At 35.9% G+C, this 20,789-nt stretch overlaps 3 protein-coding genes across 3 annotated transcripts in view; 1 reads left to right on the top strand and 2 right to left on the bottom strand.

The window, feature by feature from the left end:
• The window catches only part of LOC132706699 (eukaryotic translation initiation factor 4E transporter-like), a 43,898-nt gene extending 35,173 nt beyond the window's left edge, over positions 1–8,725 (bottom strand). The window contains exon 1 of the mRNA XM_060678177.1: positions 8,271–8,725. Within this exon, the coding sequence (XP_060534160.1) occupies positions 8,271–8,343 (73 nt within the window). The 5' untranslated portion in view covers positions 8,344–8,725. The remainder of the gene's footprint in view (positions 1–8,270) is intronic.
• A 1,885-nt stretch (positions 8,726–10,610) lies between these two features.
• On the bottom strand, positions 10,611–17,149 carry LOC132706700 (DNA repair and recombination protein RAD54-like). Its single transcript, XM_060678181.1, has 8 exons — positions 17,011–17,149; positions 16,783–16,959; positions 16,539–16,732; positions 16,414–16,480; positions 15,951–16,363; positions 12,709–13,690; positions 10,911–11,192; positions 10,611–10,854 (listed from the first exon to the last, which is right to left on the bottom strand). The coding sequence occupies exons 1-8, from the start codon at positions 17,011–17,013 to the stop codon at positions 10,702–10,704; spliced, it is 2,271 nt and encodes a 756-aa protein (XP_060534164.1). The 5' UTR covers positions 17,014–17,149; the 3' UTR covers positions 10,611–10,701.
• Positions 17,150–18,654: 1,505 nt separating this feature from the next.
• Positions 18,655–20,573, top strand: LOC132706701 (GDP-Man:Man(3)GlcNAc(2)-PP-Dol alpha-1,2-mannosyltransferase). Its single transcript, XM_060678182.1, has 5 exons — positions 18,655–18,794; positions 18,853–19,083; positions 19,135–19,370; positions 19,425–19,642; positions 19,698–20,573. Exons 1-5 carry the CDS (start codon positions 18,772–18,774, stop codon positions 20,439–20,441), a joined length of 1,452 nt encoding a protein of 483 aa, XP_060534165.1. The 5' UTR covers positions 18,655–18,771; the 3' UTR covers positions 20,442–20,573.
• Positions 20,574–20,789: the final 216 nt, after the last annotated feature.

Genomic DNA, 20,789 nt, shown 5'->3' with positions numbered 1-20,789 from the left:
CACTAGGTAGTGTCGAGCGCAACAAGAGTGCGCGCGATAATGCTGTTTCACTAGTTGTAAGTTCTTGTTTTTTTTCTTCGGGCTTCACCGAGTTTTCGGGTGATGTTGCTGGTCTTTTACTAATATTTAAGTTTTTTTCGGGCGTTTCGGCAAGTTGTACGCTATTTTGCTGTTCTGGTGGAAGTCCATGTGTCGATCGGTGTTCACCTCTGACGGAGGAAGGGAGGAGTGTGACGGTTTCATATTTCAATGGTAAAATTTAGCATTTTTAAAGTACAAGTGCTGCCACATTTGCGAAGTAACGGGTTTATTTTGTTAGTACCTTGTAGAATTAATTGTACTGTCCATTTCCTTCACCTTTTGCTGTTTGGCAAGTGCACGTGGCGCCTACCTACCACCTTCCGGGACTGACCGAGGTGCCCTTCACCGCCTTCCAACTTGGCTTTGATTTAGCTTTTTTTTTCCTACTTTATTAATTTTTCTTGATTGTTAGTGAGCTAGCCTAGGCATTGTCTTACCTCACTATTAAATTACGAATTTAATTAATTAATGCGTTTCTTTTTCACGACCCTGAGATTGAGAGGTAAGACATTAACAGAAAAAAAGGACTTTCCTTACAATTCATAATGATGGCCTGCCTGTTTGTGTTAAATGTATAGCCTGTTTAAATTGCTATTTTAAACATTTAAAATAATACGTTGTGATGCTTATATTATTATCTGTTAATTATGATTTGAATGGTTTCCTTTTCAATAAAAATGCAGACTACCCTTTTGTTTTAATAAGCATAAGTAATAAAAATTATCATGCACATGTTACTTTCAAAAGACATTATTGAATCATATAGTGTTTTATTGATTTATTAAAAAGCACCAATGAAGCAAAATCATCTTTAATTTTGATTAAATTGATTTTTTTTCTCTGAGTGAAAATTTTCGTGAAGTTCGAACACAGGGTGCTCGAAATAACGCGGGCTCCTCGCTTAAGCATTACTCCTGTAGAATGTTTGTTAATGGCTAATTTTTGATAATTATTTCTTTGTTGGATAGATTTCACTGAAAGACACTAACGATTTTCTTAAAATTAGATATGACTAGAGAGGATTAGATATGAACTAAACAGGTTTCAAGGCTTCATTTTTTAAAATTAATTCCCATCTGATAATGAAAATATTTTGTTTAGAAAATCTTTGGCAGAAAAAGTGGTAATTGTACGTCTAGTTGGTGATGGTGCGTAATCTTTCCGTGAAGCTGCTGCAGAGTTTAGTAGAAGATATCCATAAAACATTATTCACAGTACAGTTGCGAATATCAGTAGACATTTCATCAGAACTCGAATGTCAATAACGATAATCTGAACCCAGGTGTGAATAATATTCAAAAAACGAGTCAAAGATTGCTATCAACACGAAAGACAACATAAAGAAACTTAACATCAAATATTTCAAAGAGGCAATAGTCAATGGAAACAGTACCAAGTCGTACATACATTTTTTTATTATAGTAGGAGATGGAGATGGAAATATTTTTAATTGGTCAACCATTCAAAAGACAGGAACTTATTGTTAGTATAAGAAAACGTACAACCCTAAGAAATTTTGGGGAGAAAAATGGTGGTGAATTAGAGGACTGCTTAAAAGATCTGAAAATATCCAAATTGGCTAAACCTAAAGTAAATCTATGTGCTAAGGACTCAACTGTAATTCCATCACATTGTGTGGGGTTTAAAACAGTTCACTCAGAAAATAATAAAAATCAAGATTTATTTATTATCTATTATATTTAATATAGCTGCATCTATAAATTATTTGAAAGACAGGCAGAAATTCCAATTATGAACATTACAAGAATTAAAATTTAGGGAATAATAGAAAATTGATTAAAAAAGACAGAAAAAATAAAATAAATAAATAATAATAAAATAATAAAGTAAATAAAAATAGGAAAATAAGAGACGGTGAGATCAATTTTAACATATATAAATTGGGATGTTGTAATCAAGTGGTATTTAAAATCAGGGACTAAAAACGAAAAGTATTTTGTTCGTTTCCGATCAGAACCAAACCGAAAAATTTCGTTTTCGTTCTTTTCGTTCACATCCAAAAAATATCGTTTTCGTTTTCGCGAACCGGGATGAAATAACGGTTAGAACCGTTTTTTTTACTATTTTTCTAAGAAAAGTATGCAACATGCTTTTTTTTATCTTTGTTATATATTTGGCAAATAAGTCCCTTGTCATAATTTCAATCATAGCTGGCAAAAATTACTAACATAAAATTTACGCTTTTAAAAACTTAAATGTTAAAAATTTCAATCAACTGCGTTTTAAGTGGTGATGGGATTTTTGCTTTTTATTAATATTAAAAATAAAATTTAGAATGAATTGTTTGGGACCGTTTCTGGATCGGATTTATTCCCATTAAACTTTGTTACTTGAAAACCACGTACAAATTGCTATGCAATTTAGTGGCATGCCAGTGAAAGATTTTTTTTGTTTATATATATATATATATATATATATATATATATATATATATATATATATATATATATATATATATATATATATATATATATATATATATATATATATATATATATGCGTTGTTTGGAATAAATTTGCATTTATCTTTCAGTCACCTTTCTACCTCCACCTATTATCGCTGGACTACTTTTAAGCTTAACACATCAATCGCGGCAAGCTGCAAAGTATGCGCAGCACACCTTACACTTCGTAGAATGGGGCTAACAGCCAGAATTTGTAGCAATGTCATCCATTTTTTTTCTTCATTTTCTTGTTCTTTATTTTCTTCTTCGTCACTAACAATATTGCGTTATATTGATATTCTTTTAATACAGCCAATATTTCGTTTGAAATGTATGATGAGGAAGCGTGTCATTCCTTCAATTCCCGTATCGCCAAGGCCCTTAAAACTAGACAGTTATTATTGCCAATCATAGAATAATAGAATAGAAGACCCTTGCATATTGTGTTATTAAACCGGTTAAAACCGGTTTTCAATAATGAACGAAAAATAAAAATTTCGTTTTCGTTTCCGTTTTCGTTCTTAGAAATTATTCGGTTAATTTCGTTCTATCGTTCTCGTTCCGTTCTTAATCCCTGTTTAAAATGAAAACAACTACTCTTAGACCATGCAGGTTTAATTTTACCGCGAGACAAATAGTGACATCCAAAAGTCCTATTTTACCTATTACCTCCTCTCTCTTATCAATAACCAACTGAATCGTTTTTCAGGAATGAAATTTTTGAAAACACTCTACTTAAGAATTGGATATTATCAAATACCAGTTACTAAAGAATCTCAACACAAAACCGCCTTTGTTAGACTCGATAACATGTTTGAATTTGCTCGGACGCCATTTGGGGTAGTAAATACGGTCGAACTTCGATAACTCGAACTTCGATAACTCGAATTTTTGGTTATAAGTCGAACCAAATTGTTTGGCAATAGCGTCAAAAGTTAGGAAATGCGTGTTAGTTTGTCTTGATTACTTGAACTTCGATTATTCGAATATCTTGATAACTCGAACGAAATATTTGGTGCCAACTTCGATAAGTCGAATTTTCTCGGGGAACCCCCTAATTACGACCGATCTTAACCTCTCTTTTTAACGTATCTATGCAAGCAGTTCAGTTTCTGTGTTTGCTAAGTTCACTTGTATGACTTACTAGTTAATACTAAGTGAAAAATACTATCCCTATTCGATTTACACATTATATCAAAGACATTTTTGGATTTTTTCATTTGTTGATATGTCATCAAAACTTACTTTAAAAGCTTTGTCTGTTGATCAAAAATTCAAGGTTATAAAAGAAGTGGAAAGTGGCTCAAAAAATAAAGATGTAGCTGTGAAGTATGGGATTTCGGCAAGTACAGTGTCTACAATTTTGAAAAATAAACATTCAGTCATCACCGCAGTGGCCTGTTTCGAAGAGAACAAAAACAATAACATTACACTAATGGATTGTGTTGACGACGTAATTACCGCATGGAATATCGACGTTAAGCCTGAAACAATTTCCAATTGTTTTAAAAAAGCCGGTTTTGGTCAGTATTCTGAATGGGAAGAAGAGGATGAGATTCCCTTGATTTTCCTAAGTGAACGCCTGAAAGAAAAGAGTGAAGACGAAATCCAAATAGAAATCGAGTTTAAAGCTTGGACAAACATTAGAGGTACAGCAGAAGGTAGCACCATCAACGATTTTATACATGTGGATGAGCATATTGTTACTTCAGAGTTTCCTACTGATGAAGATATTATCGAGTCCTGCAGATCCGAACCGGTACAGTTAAACATCGAAGATAACTGCGAAAATGACACGATGGAGGAGGAATTGGAAGATGATTCTCAGCAACCACCTTCAAATGAATTGGTTGAAAATTCGTTGATTGCCTTGCGTTCCTATTTGAAAACCAGTGAATACACAACCGATTCCCTCTATGATTGTTTAAATAAAATTGAAGCTTTTGTTGAAAACCAAAATAAGAAATCCGGTCGTCAGTTACAAATAACTGACTTTTTTCCGTCAATTTACAAATCGTTGACTGAGCAGATTTTCAGGGACCAGTTGACAGTTTCTAGTCTTGGAGCCACTTGTTGTGATTCAACACCTAGAACGTATTAAGGATATATGCAATATTAGAAGGCTTTATAAGTAAGTTGGTTACAAAACTAACAAAATCCATACGGTACTAGAAGTCAAACGAATTTATTGCTAAAAACGAAAAAGTGGTACACTGTTGCGAAAATCGCAACTTTCAATTTATAAAAATAATGGAGGTATGGTCTGTTTATAGATAAAAGAAAGTGACCAATTGCTTTTGAATGGGATTATCCAACGGTGGTCATTAACATACAATGTAACAAGATTATTATCTAAAGTTTCGGAATCTAAATTCAGGAAAAATGGTGGTCCGTAATAGAAAATAATTTTATACCTACCTGTGTTTAATATTCTTTGGTTTGGTATACTACTTAGTTTAAGTTTATTAGTAATCATTCTTATTTCGTGTGTTGTGTGTGTTATTTGACTCTCATTGAACGTGTTGCTAGAAATCTTAAGAAAAAACGTCCACGTTGACGGAAATTGCAACATAAACAGTATGAAAAATTGTGTATAATCCCATTTCAGCAAAAAAGAAGCGATGCTGGTTGGATTCCAAATGGACTTTCTCTGTCTGAGAAAAATATTAAAGATTCTTCTCTGGATTACCATGAAGACACCACCGCTGATTTATTTGAAAGTTGGTTTAAAAACAAACTAGTTCTAAACATTCCTCCTAATAGCGAAATTGTAATGGACAATGCAAGTTATCACAGTAGACAGTTGACTAAAACCCATTCCTCATGTGACACAAAAGCAACAATCCAAAACTACATGTATAATAACTACTACATTTATTTTCACGAAGATTATACCAAAAAACAATTAATTGAGGTTCTACAAAGCTTGGACTTACAAAAGGAATACGTCTGTGATAATTATGCAAAAAGTCTAGGGCATAACAGGCGATGATAGCGATAGTGATACTGATATTTTATGTGAATAGTTTTAAGTAATTTAAGTAGGAAATAAAAATAATTTGTAATTTTATCTTAGATTTAAACATAATTACATACATAAATAAATAAATATTGTTTAGTATCTTTAATAACAAAACCCTAAATAATTAAATTCTAAGCAAAGTACGGACCTGTTCGGTTAGTTAGTTAGTCACTTTCTTGTATCTATGAACAGACTTTAACGTAAATGCCACAACAGGTACACCGATTTAGAAAACAATTTTTAGGTTATATATTTAAAAAATCCACTTAAAATCCTTTTTGAAAATTGGGAAAAGTTTATTGCCGGTGTCAGTGTTAAATAAATAAATATAAATTTTCAAAACGGACTCAAATCATCTTTTCGAAAACAAATTTTTCCTTATTGTTCAAGTAACACATTTAGTTCAGAATTTCGGCACTTCGGCATTTTTTGTCTATAAAAATATAGAATTAAAGTCGAATAGAAAAAAAACAGAGAATAGTATATTATGCAATAAGTGCGGTAAACGGAATTTGACTCGCGAGTCTATTTGACACGAGCGAATTGCAGCGGAGCGAGTGTTTAATACACAAGTGAGTTAAGTTTACCGAACGTGTTGCATAGTATACTTTTTCTACGACCGTTTGTTTTTTGGTACATTTTCGCAAAAAAACACGAATACATTCACTGACATGACCGTCAGAATTGACAAACGTCAAAATTCAAAGCATGGGAATTATCTCCGAAAACATTCGATTGCTCCCAAGCCGAAAATGTCCGAAGTGGCTCGGATTCATGGGAAACGAAACTGACGTGGTAAAGTGACGCTTCCCGCAAGTTAGATCGGTGTGTGATTAGATATTTTACACACGGAAGTAGAAAAAATAATTTTTATGGCCTTATTTTATGCCTAAGCCTAAAGATGTTAAGTAGGTTTCTAAATATCCAAACCCAATAAAATTAGTTTAATTATATAATACTTATGCTTAGCACTTTCATTGTTGCCAAGTGCTATTTTTTATGGACTTATTTTATGCTTAAGCCTAAAGATGTCAAGGGAGTTTCCAAATATCCAAACCCAATAAAATTAGTTTAATTTTATAATACTTATGCTTAGGTAGCACTTTCATTGTTGCCAAGTGCTGTTTGTCAAAATTGGTTAAAGTGTAATCAAATTTCATACCTTAGTTGGATTCTATAAATAACGTAGAAATATCTATCTAATCACACAATGTATTGTATACTTAGTTATTTGGATCCCGTGATAACACATCGAAAATATTGTCCTCAAAATATGAAACCAATTATACATTTGAGGTTATATTGCAAAAATATTTTCTCTTTAAAAACGAAAAACTAAAGCACAATTCTCAAGAACATCACAAAAAAAAATCGCAGATTGTTGTTTTGTTCTGTGATGGCAGAAAACATGTGGTTCGTTTCTTATTGGGTAGCAGGTAATGTCTATCAGTTTGGCAACAAAATAATATGCTAACTAAGCAAAACTAACCCGAACTAACCAAAACTGTTCTGTGACGCTTTAGTTTGACTTAGTTAATTCTTACTTAATGGACGTTGTTTTTGCAATGATTATAATTTATATTGCTCTGGCGAAATGATTTGGCTTTAGCGAGTGTAATTATACGGGTCGTTTAAAAATGTCGGTACAAAACTTACGTACGATAAGAAAGTAATGGTTTGGTTCATACCAGGATTTTCTGTCCTGTCGAGCATCCCAACTGAGATCGAGCACCACCAAGGTTTATGGTCAAACTCGTGTTACAGGAACATGGTTCAAAACACTGGGTAACAAGGGAAGGAAGAAAGTGTTTGGGTAAAAAATTGCAAATAAACCACAATTTCTTTGGTCGTTTATCGCATAATCCCTGTAAAGGCAAAACAATTTTTTCGCTCCAGTAGACTAACTAATCGGGATCATTAAACATATACTGGGTAGCACGTATTCCTATCAAGGACACAAAAAACAAGTCTGAGCGAGGGGATTAAAGTCGTACACCCTTGCGAATAGCCTGAACATCCGGCCAATGATTTTTAACAAAGCGCGTACGTCTTATCAACATTTATAGTAATATTTAATTTAATAATCTCAAATCAGAGGGGTAATATTCTTTTACGAATTGACAATTAGAAATTCGATATATGCTCACCGCGCGTTCCACTTTTTCTAGAAATTTTTACTTACCTTGCAGATCGGACTTCACGCGTTGATAATTTCGACGACATTGATATTTAATCGATAAAAAAAAACACTTTTTTTTCGAATATACGCAAAAAAAGTAGGAAAAAAAATTGAAACCAAGTCGACCGCAATTCTGGAGCTGGGAGATAACCCCCGGGCATCCATTTCTTATTGTTTATTGTCAAAACGTTATTTTTCAACTAAATATTGACCTTGCCGAATGCACTCGATCCCGCTATTTATCCAGATAACTGCAGAAAATCGCACTTTCTATCGGCATTTCCGCATTTTTAAACGTTCCGCAAGACAAATCGGCTCAAATTTGCACCAAAAACAAATCTAACGACGTTACAGCCGTAACAATTACACAACACATGGAAATCCGATTCGGCTGGGTCGACGTTAGCATCGGAGAAAAAACAAAGGTGACCACCACCGTCGAAGGACGTAACACTGAAGGCGTATCGATTAAAAAGTACGCAAAAAATAAACAGTCGGGGTGGCAATGGAATAAAACACTTACCGCTCTTCGGCTGCATCTCGTCGCTGTCGCTGTTCGGCTGCGAAGATACAGCTTCAACTTCCCCCTCAGACATGCTTCGTTTTACACTCACCACTCGCTACCTCTATGCTAATGCGTTGTTGTACAATAAATAATCGAAAAACGTGTATAAAGAAATCCTTAATGTATAATAACTAATTTTAATATCACAGGTCGGTGTGTGTGTATATACTTTTTAATATTTATATTCGTCAACAATAACTCAACATACGTAAACGGCGCGAACTCGCGAGATAAAAGGACCGATTCGACGGGAACGTCCGCGGGCCGCGTCTGAACGGCACCCGGGGTCAGATTTTCGCGAATTTCGAACCGCGACACTCGAAATAAACGCCACGAAACGACCCCTTTGTCAAGCGAAAACAGTAACGTACGACGCCATATGCTTTTCTTTTCGTGTGTGTCTGTGACGACGCAGAACCGCCATCTGTCAAAATCGGTGTAAACTAGATGCGGACGCGCCGTCTAAACGCGTGCGCCGAATTAACGAAAAACGAAAATTGCACCAACGTATCGTTCCGCCAGAATCTCGTTATACGGAACAACCAATATGATATAGTTGCCTATGATACGGAACAATCGTAAACATCAACTGTTGAGTGTTAAACTGTAATTGTTGTATATAATCGAACAATGCCGAATTGAGACGTAGCTGTTTTAAAATTATTGTAAAATTATAACAATGGTTAAAAAAAATGTACTGGAATTATCAAAAGAAATGGACGGTAATTATCACAGATAAACTAATGAAAGGAGAGTATAATAGAGAGAAAATGGAAAGAAAATTCTATCTAGGTTAGACGCTGAAATAACGTGGGACTATTTATGCTGTGCCTTTGGCGTAACTCAGAAGATCTCAAATACGAACTATTCGAGTTACGATTTACGTAAGTCTTACATTTTTTTGTTATTGAATGAATTTATGGTTGATACAGAAAACGGAAAGCTATCGAATTTTAAAGCAAAACACCCATTTATTTTCTTATGTGGTAAAACCGAAGTTTTCGTATTTGGTAGTAGTGAAAATGTTAATTGCGGCCGCACAGTGTTGCCAAATTATTATATTTATTCATTTAACCAGGAAATTATACAAATTAGCAAAATTGTAGTTATATAAAATTTCCCGGTTCATGAAATCACATTTTCAAAGATATGGTACCCTAGCAAAAATTTAAGGGATAAAACACAGAGAATTTTTTGGCAGTAGCGTTTTATTTAATTATTGTATCCACATAGCAGCAGTAGCAAAATTATATGCCAAAACAATGTGTTTATTTCAGGTACATCAAATTATCATGAAAATAGTATCACTTATGAACGTAGTACAACAATATTATCAAACCATCAGCAGAAATAGACGATGATCAAAGTCTTAAAAGTACGCAAAAATTATTACAATTACTAACAGGAAAAAATTACATTTATATGGAAAATAAAATTCGCAAATTCTCGATACAAAAATTCAAATTTGTCAATTCTCAAAATTGTCGAAAATAAATGTTCATTCTGAAAACTTACATAAATTTAAACTTCAAATTCGAAGCAAAATGAATGCACAGGAACGCGATCTAAGAAATGATAATTGAATATTTGGCAAGGAACAAAAAATGGTTAGGGGAAGTATGGTTGCAGCAACTGTTTTGAAGAAAAATGAACCGGAAACAAAGATAAATAGAAAGTGAGGTTATTGTATAAGGCTTAAAGGCTCTTGATTCTTTTTAATTATATGTAATTGTAACAGGTATTTGTTTTTGAGATTTATTTAGTTTACGTTGGGAAAAACCGAAAACTTTGTTGTTAAAATCCAGCTTATTATTTTTCTTTCTTTTTTTTTCTAAATTTTCTATATTTACAAGTACCTACAACTCTCCTTTTTATTAGTTTTCAATTTGGTAATTATATTACCAATTGTAAATCAGTATATCATGCAACAAGTTTGGTAAACCGCATTCGAGTCACGAAGTTTATCAACGTCGATTAATTTTTGTGTACATTTTTGCAAAATCCACTGAGTGACGTGTGACGTGACCGTCAAGATTGACAAACGTCACAATTGAACCGTGGATAATTTCTCGGAAAACATCCGGAGAAGTGGCTCGCAGTCGCGGAATAAAAATCGATCAGGATAATTTCAAATTTGCTAGTGAACATGGGAAGTCACGATCGTGCGTTCTGGTTTTATCCAGTCATAACCGCAGTGGAGTAGGTAATATTTTATTTATTCACCATTGCGTAATGAAAATCCAAGGAATATCTGATACTTTTAGTTTTGGCTGCGCTTATAGAATGAACATTACTAAGTATTCAAAAATATATATTTCTTACTATCACAGGACCTTAATACAAAACTATAGGGAACTCCTCAAAGAACATAAGAATATAAAATCATAACTTATTCGGAATAGTCGGAATCGTTTTCATCATCTTTTTCTTCATAATCCGGATCTTCCTCCTCAAAGCTTTTTGGCTTCACCTCCTGACACGCTGACTTTTGATGGAAAACGAACGAAATGTACTTCGTCAGGTCCCAAATCTGCTTCAGTACCTGCACATCTTTCTCCATTCAAAATTGAACCTGCTTAACTGCTGTAATTATCTTACCATGTCTGCCAACCCTTTCTTGTCCCAGCAGTGGTACCACTGCGACAAGTCCGATGTGCAGTCAGCGTCTTCGGGCGGATTTTTAATGGCGATTTTATTGAAGCAGCTCTTGCACTTCAGCTTCGTGTGTGTATCGGACTCTGTCTCCTCTAATCGGAACAGGTCCCTCAGCTCTGCCACGCTGAAGTGACGGGCGGTCTCTTCATTCATGTCCACTATGGTCGAGCTCAGTGCTTTTTTGTGGGCTTGCCGTTGAAATATCTTCTCCTCGATGGTACCAGCCTAAAAACAAAATTTTATAAGTTAAGGACTTGTCTTAATGGCTTCTCAATAAGAAATTTAAAAAAAATCATCTAAAAAAAAACTCCTAGTACTAATGTTAATGTTCGCTGACGTTGCCTTCTTTATTGCGTAGCTGAAACTGACTCGCATTCTACTCTGTACCAGAGGGCGGAGTAAATGGTGAAGTTTTATGTAGGGTAGTCACCCATCCTATTTTGGTAACAGGTAAAAACCTGAGGTTTGGTAGAAGAATTTATTACATGCAAGAATTTTAGTTTAGTCGAATAGTTCATGATTAAAGCTTTTTCACTATCGGTATGTGTTCTCCATCATCACGAGTCATGGCAAATATATTTTTGGAAGCTTCTGAGAAGAAAGCCCTCGAGACCCCCCATCTAAAACCAAAACTATGGAAATTGTAAGTTGATGATACTTTTGTTATTTGGCCTCACCCTGCTACAAATAACACCGGAACAGGCAGGCTTTGTTCCAGGAAGAAGTACAGGGAATTCAACATAGCAACCTGCTACATTGTACGACAGCAACATGCTAGGTTAGAGTAGAGGACGAGCTCACCAAACATTGTAGTGTTAGCAAGAGAGAAAACGGAAAAAGTTTATCCTACGAGAAATTCAAGCAAAAAGTTTTGAATACAAAAAGCCAATATGGGTAGTGTTTTTCAATATCTAGCAAGTCTATGATAGAATAAAAACAAATGAGCTCTACAAGGATTAAAAGTATAAAAAAATTATACAAGACACACTAAGAAGAACAATAGGAGTAAGGCAGGGTAACCCACTGTTACTGGACTTAGAAAAGGTCACAAGGGAGGCAAAGATCTATACGTGCGGACGACTTAGCACTGCTCACAAGAAGTAAACAAGAACTCAAAGAAAGTTTAAAAAGATTGAAAGACAAAATGGTTTCATTTGGTTAAAGCATCAGATAACGATTTAAAAAAATAACCATACCTGACAATTGTAAATGACAAAAATGAAACCTACAGCTGGATATGACAGTAGTATTACGAAGCAGACTGATGGTAGGAAACTGTAGTATGTATGCATTGAAAAAATTACAAAAGACTAAACCTATATCCAGGAAAGCTAAAGTGACAGTCATAGTTACATGTGGGAGTGAAATATGGACACTAAACAAAGCAGACTGATTAGCAGTCTGAGGCGGAAAGAAGAGAGTGCAATGTGGATGAGAACAAAAAACAAGGAATTAAAATAATGAACCAGGAGTTGTAAAAGGCCAAAGATTATGATCAATGGGAGACGTCCAGAGAATGTATAGAGTTAGAATCCTAAAACTATTTCTTACGACAGGGAGCACCAAAAATGAGATGGAAAGCAGAAAGAAATAGAAGGACAAAAGAATCGATAAGAAAATGTGGAGAAAATTGGCTAAACATAACATACACATGCTGGGTCTATATTTTTATTCCAGACTGGGAGGTAGGTGGTCTAACTCGGCAGCTGAATTGTATCTAGTGTCTAAACAAATAACCAACCGTCAAAAATCTGTAAATGTAACACGGTTTCTGTTGTCCGTCCCTCCAGACTCGCGCCATCGCTTGGTCGTCGTTGGCCGGGTTCCAATCCGGGTCATACATCACCAAGCGATTGGCGCCTATCAAGTTGAGACCGCAACCGCCAGCCTTGGAGCTGAGCATGAAAATAAACTCGGTAGAGTCGCTTCTGTTGAAATTTTCCACCACTTTGGCACGTTTTTTAATGCTCATGGTGCCGTCGAGTCTGACGTACTGATAACCCCTCCGTTTCCACAGTTTCTCGAACAAATCCAAGGTCTGCGTCCAGTTGGACACTATGACGACCTTGTCGTCGCTGTTGGCCTTTAAATTCGCCAAAAAATAGTCGAGCACGATCAGTTTCGAGGAGAGTTCGGGACGGACGTCGCTGTCGCTCTTTTTAGCGTTTAAAATATTGAGGGACTTCTCGAAACCTTCGCCACCCTCCTCGATTTTGTCGAGTATCAAATCGGGATGGTTGCAAAGCTTCTTCAGCGTGGTGATGCTGGCTAGGGAGCTCATTCCGCTTTTGCCGACGTCGGCGTTTCCCAACACGGTCCTTTTGACCGCCTCCGAGTTGATGTAGTTCAAGTAGAGCTGCTTCTGGTAAGGCGTGAGCTGGCACACGACAATCATTTCGAACTTAACCGGTAAATATTTGGTTAGTAAAGCCGAGGTGCGTCTAATCAAGCACTTATTGACTATATTGGTTAGTTCTTGGATTCGTTCGATGGCCCTTTTTCGCTCCTCAACGGTAGCCATCGAGTCTTGCCCCTTCAGTATGTAACTCTCGTACTTTCTCTTAAACTCCGAGGCGCTACCGAGCAAACCTTCGTTCACGAAATGGATAAGACTGAAATACTCCAGCAGATCATTTTGGATGGGGGTGCCGCTCAACAGCACCCTCCGTTTCGCCTTCAACCCCATCAGGGCGCGGTACGTTTGATTCTCACAATTTTTTAATCTAAAAACAAAACAAAATCCCAGAAATCTGCGGAAACTCGTGAAATCTAAAAACGTCATCGGGCGACGACTGACGCCATAACGGTGAACCATTGAAAATGCGCTACGCTGCGTGGCGATAATTCAATGGCGCGCAGCCCCGAAAGTGTCGAATTTCACTTTTGATTGCTACGGGATTTTTTGACTGAAAATAAAAATTCCAACGGCCATAAAAATTATTTTAATTTAGAAATATTAATAGCGGAAAAGCGAATTATCGAAAACATGCTCGTTGTTTTGTGAGGACTATTAAAGATACGCACTTCTAACTTGGATAGTATTGGAGTATTTTGTTATAGTTATATCAGAAAAATAATTTTTTATCATTTTGTCATTTCAATTTGTACTTTTTACTAAGTTTTGAATTATCGTTCCTCTGAATTATTATTGAATTGAATTGAATTATTGTTGAAATTACATAAAAAACAGTTTGCCAAACGATACTAAAAAAGTATACCATTTAAATTTAAAAAGAAAAATCCAAAAACGCATCGATATCTGTTAAAACAATCCTTTACATACAGAACTCCTTGTGCAAAAATCCTTTCCAGTTTTTTAGTTATTTGTGACTAACTAGTTGGCATAAATTTTAACTGAAATTTCTATTTTAGGCAAAAAGTGCAACAAAAAATTTTACTCTTTTTAACAGAATTTAAAATACAAGAAACTTTTCCATCATACCCGGTCGGTCTATTATGCTCTGGTTATTTACTGAAATGAATAATTTAGTGATGATCTTAGTCGTATTGTAACTATATTGGTTGTCAAGGGTTTTGAAAGAGGACCTACGTGACAATTTGTTGCTGAGAAACGGATTAGCAATACTGCACATTCTAAAAATGAGAAAATTATTATTCTCAATTCTCAATGTGTGAACTGAGTTCTGCGTACTGACCGACAGACAAAAACAAAATTGCCGATGGTATAGACTTCTGCATTGCAAATGGTACTGAAGGCTGTTTCGAACTGTCATCTGACCATTCAGTAGTATGAATTTTTGTTACAAAAAAACTTAAAACAAAAAGTCTCTTTTAATAGAGACAAAACTTTCATGTTTAATGATTCCTGTCATTGCAAACTTACAATTTATTACTGTCCCGCATTAAGAGACGAAATATAACATATAATTTGATACACAATTTTTGTAAGAAAGATACCAATGTTTCTTATCTTGTCCACTGGGCATAGTAAAACTTTTTGTGCTTGTTTTAATTGTTCCTGTACAAATTAAAATCTTAATTATGATAACAATTGTTAGCCGCAATAATAGACGCATAATTTTTAAGTAAAATTATTTTGCTGCTTGCGCATTTGAAGTATCGTAAAATAATCTGAAATTAAGCGAAATCCTGTGCAATCTTGTGAAATCAAACGAAGTCCCGCGAAATCATATGAAAACGCGCGCAATCGAGCGAAATTCCGCACAATCATAATATGAAATCATGAAAAATCCTGCGCAATCATTTGAAGTATCGTAAAATAATCTGAAATTAAGCGAAATTCTGTACAATCTTGTGAAATCAAGCGAAGTCCAGCGAAATCATATGAAATCGCGCGCAACCGAGGGAAATTCCGCACAATCATAATATGAAATCATGAAAAATCCCGCGCTATCATATGAAATCTTGCGAAATTATGTGTAATATCCCGAATCAAGCGAAATCCCGAGAAGTATTGCCCAATCAGGCGAAATCCCGCGCAATCATGTGAAGTACCGCAAAATAATGAGAAATCATGTAAAATCCCGCCAAATCATGTGTAACTCCCGCAATCAAACGAAATCCCTTGGAATCATGTAAAATATACCGCAATCAAGCGAATTCCCGTGCAAACTTCTGAAATCATATAAAATCAAGCGTAGTCATCATATGAAATCATGCAAAATCCCGCGCAATCATGTATAATATCGCGCCATCAAGCGAAATCCCGTGCAATATTGCGCAATCAAACGAAACCCCACACAACCACGTGAAATCAAGCGGAATTCCGCGCAATCATGTCAAATCAGGTGAAATCACGCGAAATTAGGTGCAATAATGTAAAATGCCGTGAAATCATGTTAATATCGAGTAATCAAGTGAAATCCCGTGAAATCGCACAGAATCAAAGGAAAAGGAAAGCAAGTGAAATCTCGGGCAGTCATGTGAAATCATGCGAAATTCCGTGAAATCATGAAATTTTGCGCAATCATGAAAAATTCTGCCAAAAATACTATCGAATACCTGTGACCTTCGTCGCACAACACTAGTCCTATTTCGCTGCTGTGTAAAATATCCGCGTGCATCCTAAAGGTTTCGTACGATATTATCAAGACCGGTATCGCAGTCCGACCCTGGCTCTGCATGAACTGGGTGAGTTTTTTCTTCACCTCAGGCCCGCCGTCTATGGTGACCGCAGGCAAACGCCCGTTGAGCCATTTGTTGATCTCGTTGAACCAGTTTTTCACGAGCGAGCTCGGACACACTATGATACCTTTGGTTATCAGGGGCTTTGCCTCCGGGCCCTGCCTCACCAAGGTCCACAATAACGTGATGCATTGCAAAGTTTTACCGAGTCCCATCTCATCCGCCATGATGCACCCATATGAATCAGGGATTTGCACGCCGGTCACACAATCGTACATAAATTTCACTCCCTGAAATCAAACCATTAAATTCCGGCGTGTCCAGCAGAGGCCCCCCATACTTCTCTTTGATGAGGCCGCAGTATGTTGCCTAACGCTGGATCTACCACTACATGGACCAAAATATTCCTAGTATGAGCAAAGATAAACAATAATAAATATTCTAAATAGATTACACCACACATACTTATCAGATTTGAGTTTGTCGTGCTCAGTTTGGGGCGGTGGCGTATATAAAACTAAAGCGTTCGGTATGTTGGGATCGTACAGCGCTCTTTTCGGTTGCGACCGACGGATGCCCAGATTTTTTGTCGTTGCGATCCCTTCATAATTAGGAATTGGACATTTGAAAGGTTTGGATAATTTTTTAATGATGTCCTCCTGCGAAACAGACCTGTAGCGTGATACTAACCTTTTTTTATATAACGTACGTGGTTCGACAAGAAGATAACCTCCGTGGTATTCACCGCGGATAGCGGCTTGCGCAATTTTACATTCGCTTTGTCGCTGGAATGTTGCCGAGTTCTTTTAGCGGAAACAGTTTGTGAAAATGGTGTGGAATGTGTCACGTCGGCTTTGCCGATTTGGCTCGGCGCTAGACTACGTCTCTACAAAAAAAATAATACTAAATATTGCACGTTACTTAAATTACACCTTACCATTACACAAAAACAAATGTTCAGCTAATTCTACCGCTAATTTGCTAAGGTTATAAATTTGAAATTTTACAATCACGGATTACAAATAGGTCAGAGTGGTAGTTTAAACGTAACATTGGGCTTGTTCAGCCTTCCAAAAATGTTTGATGCCTCAGCAATACCGGCTGAGCGAAGCCATGCGCGATTGATTTTGGTCAGCCTTTGAGCATCAATCGCTTCGAAGAAATATTACGATGCTTCTACCTAGCGTTTTTTTTTGTGGTTAGGTTGAAGTATATCAACTGTGTTATATACTTGTTTTTCGTGACGAAATTGTAATAGATATTTCGTTAATAAATTATCCAATGTGGGAGGAAAAATGGTAATTTCTTCAGAAAATTATTATCTGGTAACTGATGAAAAAGGTGAACCCATTATTGAAAGTGGCCTGGACTCAGCACTGGTAAGTGGAGTAAAATTAGATGATAGTGTATCTTATTTTGAAAAAAATTTCTTTAACACACAAGTGTACTTTATTACTTCTATTATATATTGTATAGAACTAGAAAATGAATCTACCCAAATGGACACTCCTAAAGGTAAAGTGATTAATGGAGACAAAAAAGAAAAACATGTTCAGACAAAATCTCTTGAAAATGTATGAAAAACAGGGTTTGGACAATGAAGAGGGAAAGCTGGCGGAATTGAAAAAACTGTGCATATTTACGAGAGAATAACCAGATTCAAAGAGAAAAACCAGAGATTCTAAGGAAACAGCCAAATACATAATGAACGAAGTAGGTAAAATAAAGAATATCTTTTTGCTTTATTATATATTTAGAGAAATATTTGATTTTTTTTTGCCATCTAGATATTTTTCTGATTGTAGGTGGTATACGTTGGAGAAATAGGCTACTCGCAATTACTTAGGTTTTTTACTTTTGTAAATAAATAAAATACATTATTGAAATAATTCTGGTTTTAATGTGGAATATTTTAACTTTAACAATAATTACCAACTCACAATACATTTGCTATGTAGTCTCTTTTCATCTGCCCTTGAATTTGATGAAAACTTTTTGTTTCCGTTAAAATCCTCATTTAGTTCTTCATTATCTATATAGGCTAACATTCCATTACGGTTTTAAGAGAAATGATGAAACTGGATAAGCATTATCACCTATTAAATGCTGATTTTAATTTATTATAGGATCTCCATTATTCAGTATAGTATACAGAGGGTTGATTCTAAAAACTATTGCGTTATGTACTCTGCCAGCGTCATCAACAACTGCGACCAAGTTATCAACTGCAGCTACCTGTAGAAACACTCATATATTTATATTAATAGACAGATAGTGCTACAATAAAGATTTCTTTCGTTTTTAATAAAATTTGCCGAGAAACTGAAAAACAGTTCTTAAAAGCGCTAGTTTCATTAGACCCCAAACATTTTTTTAGGTTACATTTGATACTTAGCGAATTAAATGTAAACAAAGATGATTGGATGCCATAATTTGCGGCTGCTCTACGTGCCGTTGAGCCGATCCTCACCCCGTTAATGAATAACAAAGCCATCTTGTTTTGTGATTATTGGCAGCAGTTGTATACGACTGAACATGCCCATTGATGTAGAACAACCAATTTCGATTTTTAATTTTTCTGTGGGTCAATTTACTGAGTACTTTGAATCCTTATCAGAAAAAATGTAAAAAATCGCGTAAATACATAGGCTGACTAACTCATACCTTAGATTATACTCAATCTAAGAACTCATGCATCATGGGACATGTCTTTAGATTTTTGTAAGTGCACGTATTCTATTAAAAGAATTTTCTTTCCGAAACAAGTTTTACCTTTTAGATTCTCTCTGGCTTTCGCGGTAAAATTGCTGCTAGCCTTCAGCATTTTCGTGCTGTTGTCGTCGATCATTCTACTGCCGATGTTTTTCTTCTATTTCAAACACAAATTCACCTCTGACAAACTGAAACGGGGTCACAACCGACTTTGTGTGGGACTGTTTCACCCTTACGCGAATGCGGGAGGCGGCGGCGAAAGAGTGCTCTGGGTGGCACTTAAAGCTTTACAAGAAAAGTACTAATTGGGCCGGTGTTATGTATGTGTTGCCGGTAAATGCTTTTTTAGGTATCGCAATGCAGATTTTTATATTTACACCGGGGATGTTCAGTACACTTCGATAGAGATACTAGGCAAAGTTAAAAACACGCTAAACGTAGATATTAATCCAAAGAACGTTAAGTTTGTGTACTTAAGGCAGAGGAGGTGGGTCGAGTCTTCTGTATACCCTTTTTTCACATTATTAGGGCAAATAGTTGGCTCGATTTATTTGGGTTTTGAGGCGATTAACCAGTTCGTGCCAGGTACTGTTGAAAGTCATTGAACATGATAAGTAATCATGAATATTGCTTTTGTAGATGTGTTCATTGAAACTACAGGTTTTACATTTACCATACCTTTATTTAAATATTTTGGTGGTTGTAAGACGGGATGCTACGTGCATTACCCCTTAATCAACAAAGAAATGCTTAGGAGGGTGCAAAATCGCAGAACCAATTACAACAACAGAAGTTTTATAGCGCAAAGTTCGTCTCTAACCTATGGCAAGCTAGTGTACTATCATTTGCTAGCGTGGGTAAGTATTTTGTTATTATTATTGATGTTCAAAGATTATCATAATCTTTTTGAAGGCCTACTGTTTGGCCGGTCAGTGTAGCGACACCACCCTTGTAAATTCAACTTTTACCCTCGAAAATCTAAATGTCTTGTGGAGTACCCCAATGTCTCTGGTTTACCCTCCATGCGAAATTGATCGCCTAAAAGAAATCCCTCGTGAAAATAAAAAGCCAGATAAAATAAGGATCTTGTCGTTGGCCCAGTTCAGGCCCGAGAAGGATCACCCCTTGCAACTGCAAGCCCTATATGAGTTACGAGAAATAGTTTCCGAAAACATATTCGAAAACATAACCTTAGTTTTATGCGGCAGCTGTCGCAACCAGGAAGATTCTGACCGAGTAAAAGATCTGAGAGATTTGTCTAAACACCTATCCTTGGAAAACAATGTTGAATTTAAAGTGAATCTACCATACGAGGCTCTATTTGAAGAATTCCAAAGCGCTTATATCGGAATTCACACTATGCTCGATGAGCATTTCGGCATAAGCGTCGTCGAGCAAATGGCCGCCGGTTTAATAATGGTGGCTCACAGATCAGGAGGACCTCTTCTGGATATAATCGAAACCTCGGAGGGTTCGAGGTTAGGTTTTTTGGCGAACACGGCTGAAGAATTCGCGCACATTTTGAAATACATCGTGGAAGCGGACGCGGAGGAAATCGCCCAGATAAGGGATAGGGCGAAGGCTTCTTGCGACCGTTTTAGCACCGCCAAATTTCATCAGGAGTTTTTAAGAGCTGTTGATCCCATATTTAAGTAGATTCCGATAATTGTATGATATTTGTATTATAACAGCACCTTTTTAAAAAAATAAATGTGAAAATTATTCACCACTTTTATCCACTATAATAATATATAATAGTAGTTTTTCAATATAATAAGAAAAACGTAAGTAGCGAAATTTTAATTAATACGCACTGAACTCAATTTTACTCAAAATGAAAAGTGTTTTTCGAACCTTTCCACTAATTCTGCTTTAATTTCTCCTTGAGTTTATTGGTAATAGAATTAATTTATAATGGCTCTCGACCAGTCCGAAGATTTCATATTACCGTCACTTAAAGCACAAAATACTCTTTCTTTGCTTTTCCATTTTTCCGTAACGTGG

This window comes from Cylas formicarius, unplaced genomic scaffold (genome assembly GCF_029955315.1).
Source record: "Cylas formicarius isolate icCylForm1 unplaced genomic scaffold, icCylForm1.1 PGA_scaffold_8__14_contigs__length_24414737, whole genome shotgun sequence".
Taxonomy (NCBI): Eukaryota; Metazoa; Arthropoda; class Insecta; order Coleoptera; family Brentidae; genus Cylas; species Cylas formicarius.
This window is presented reverse-complemented; position numbering and strand designations above follow the sequence as displayed.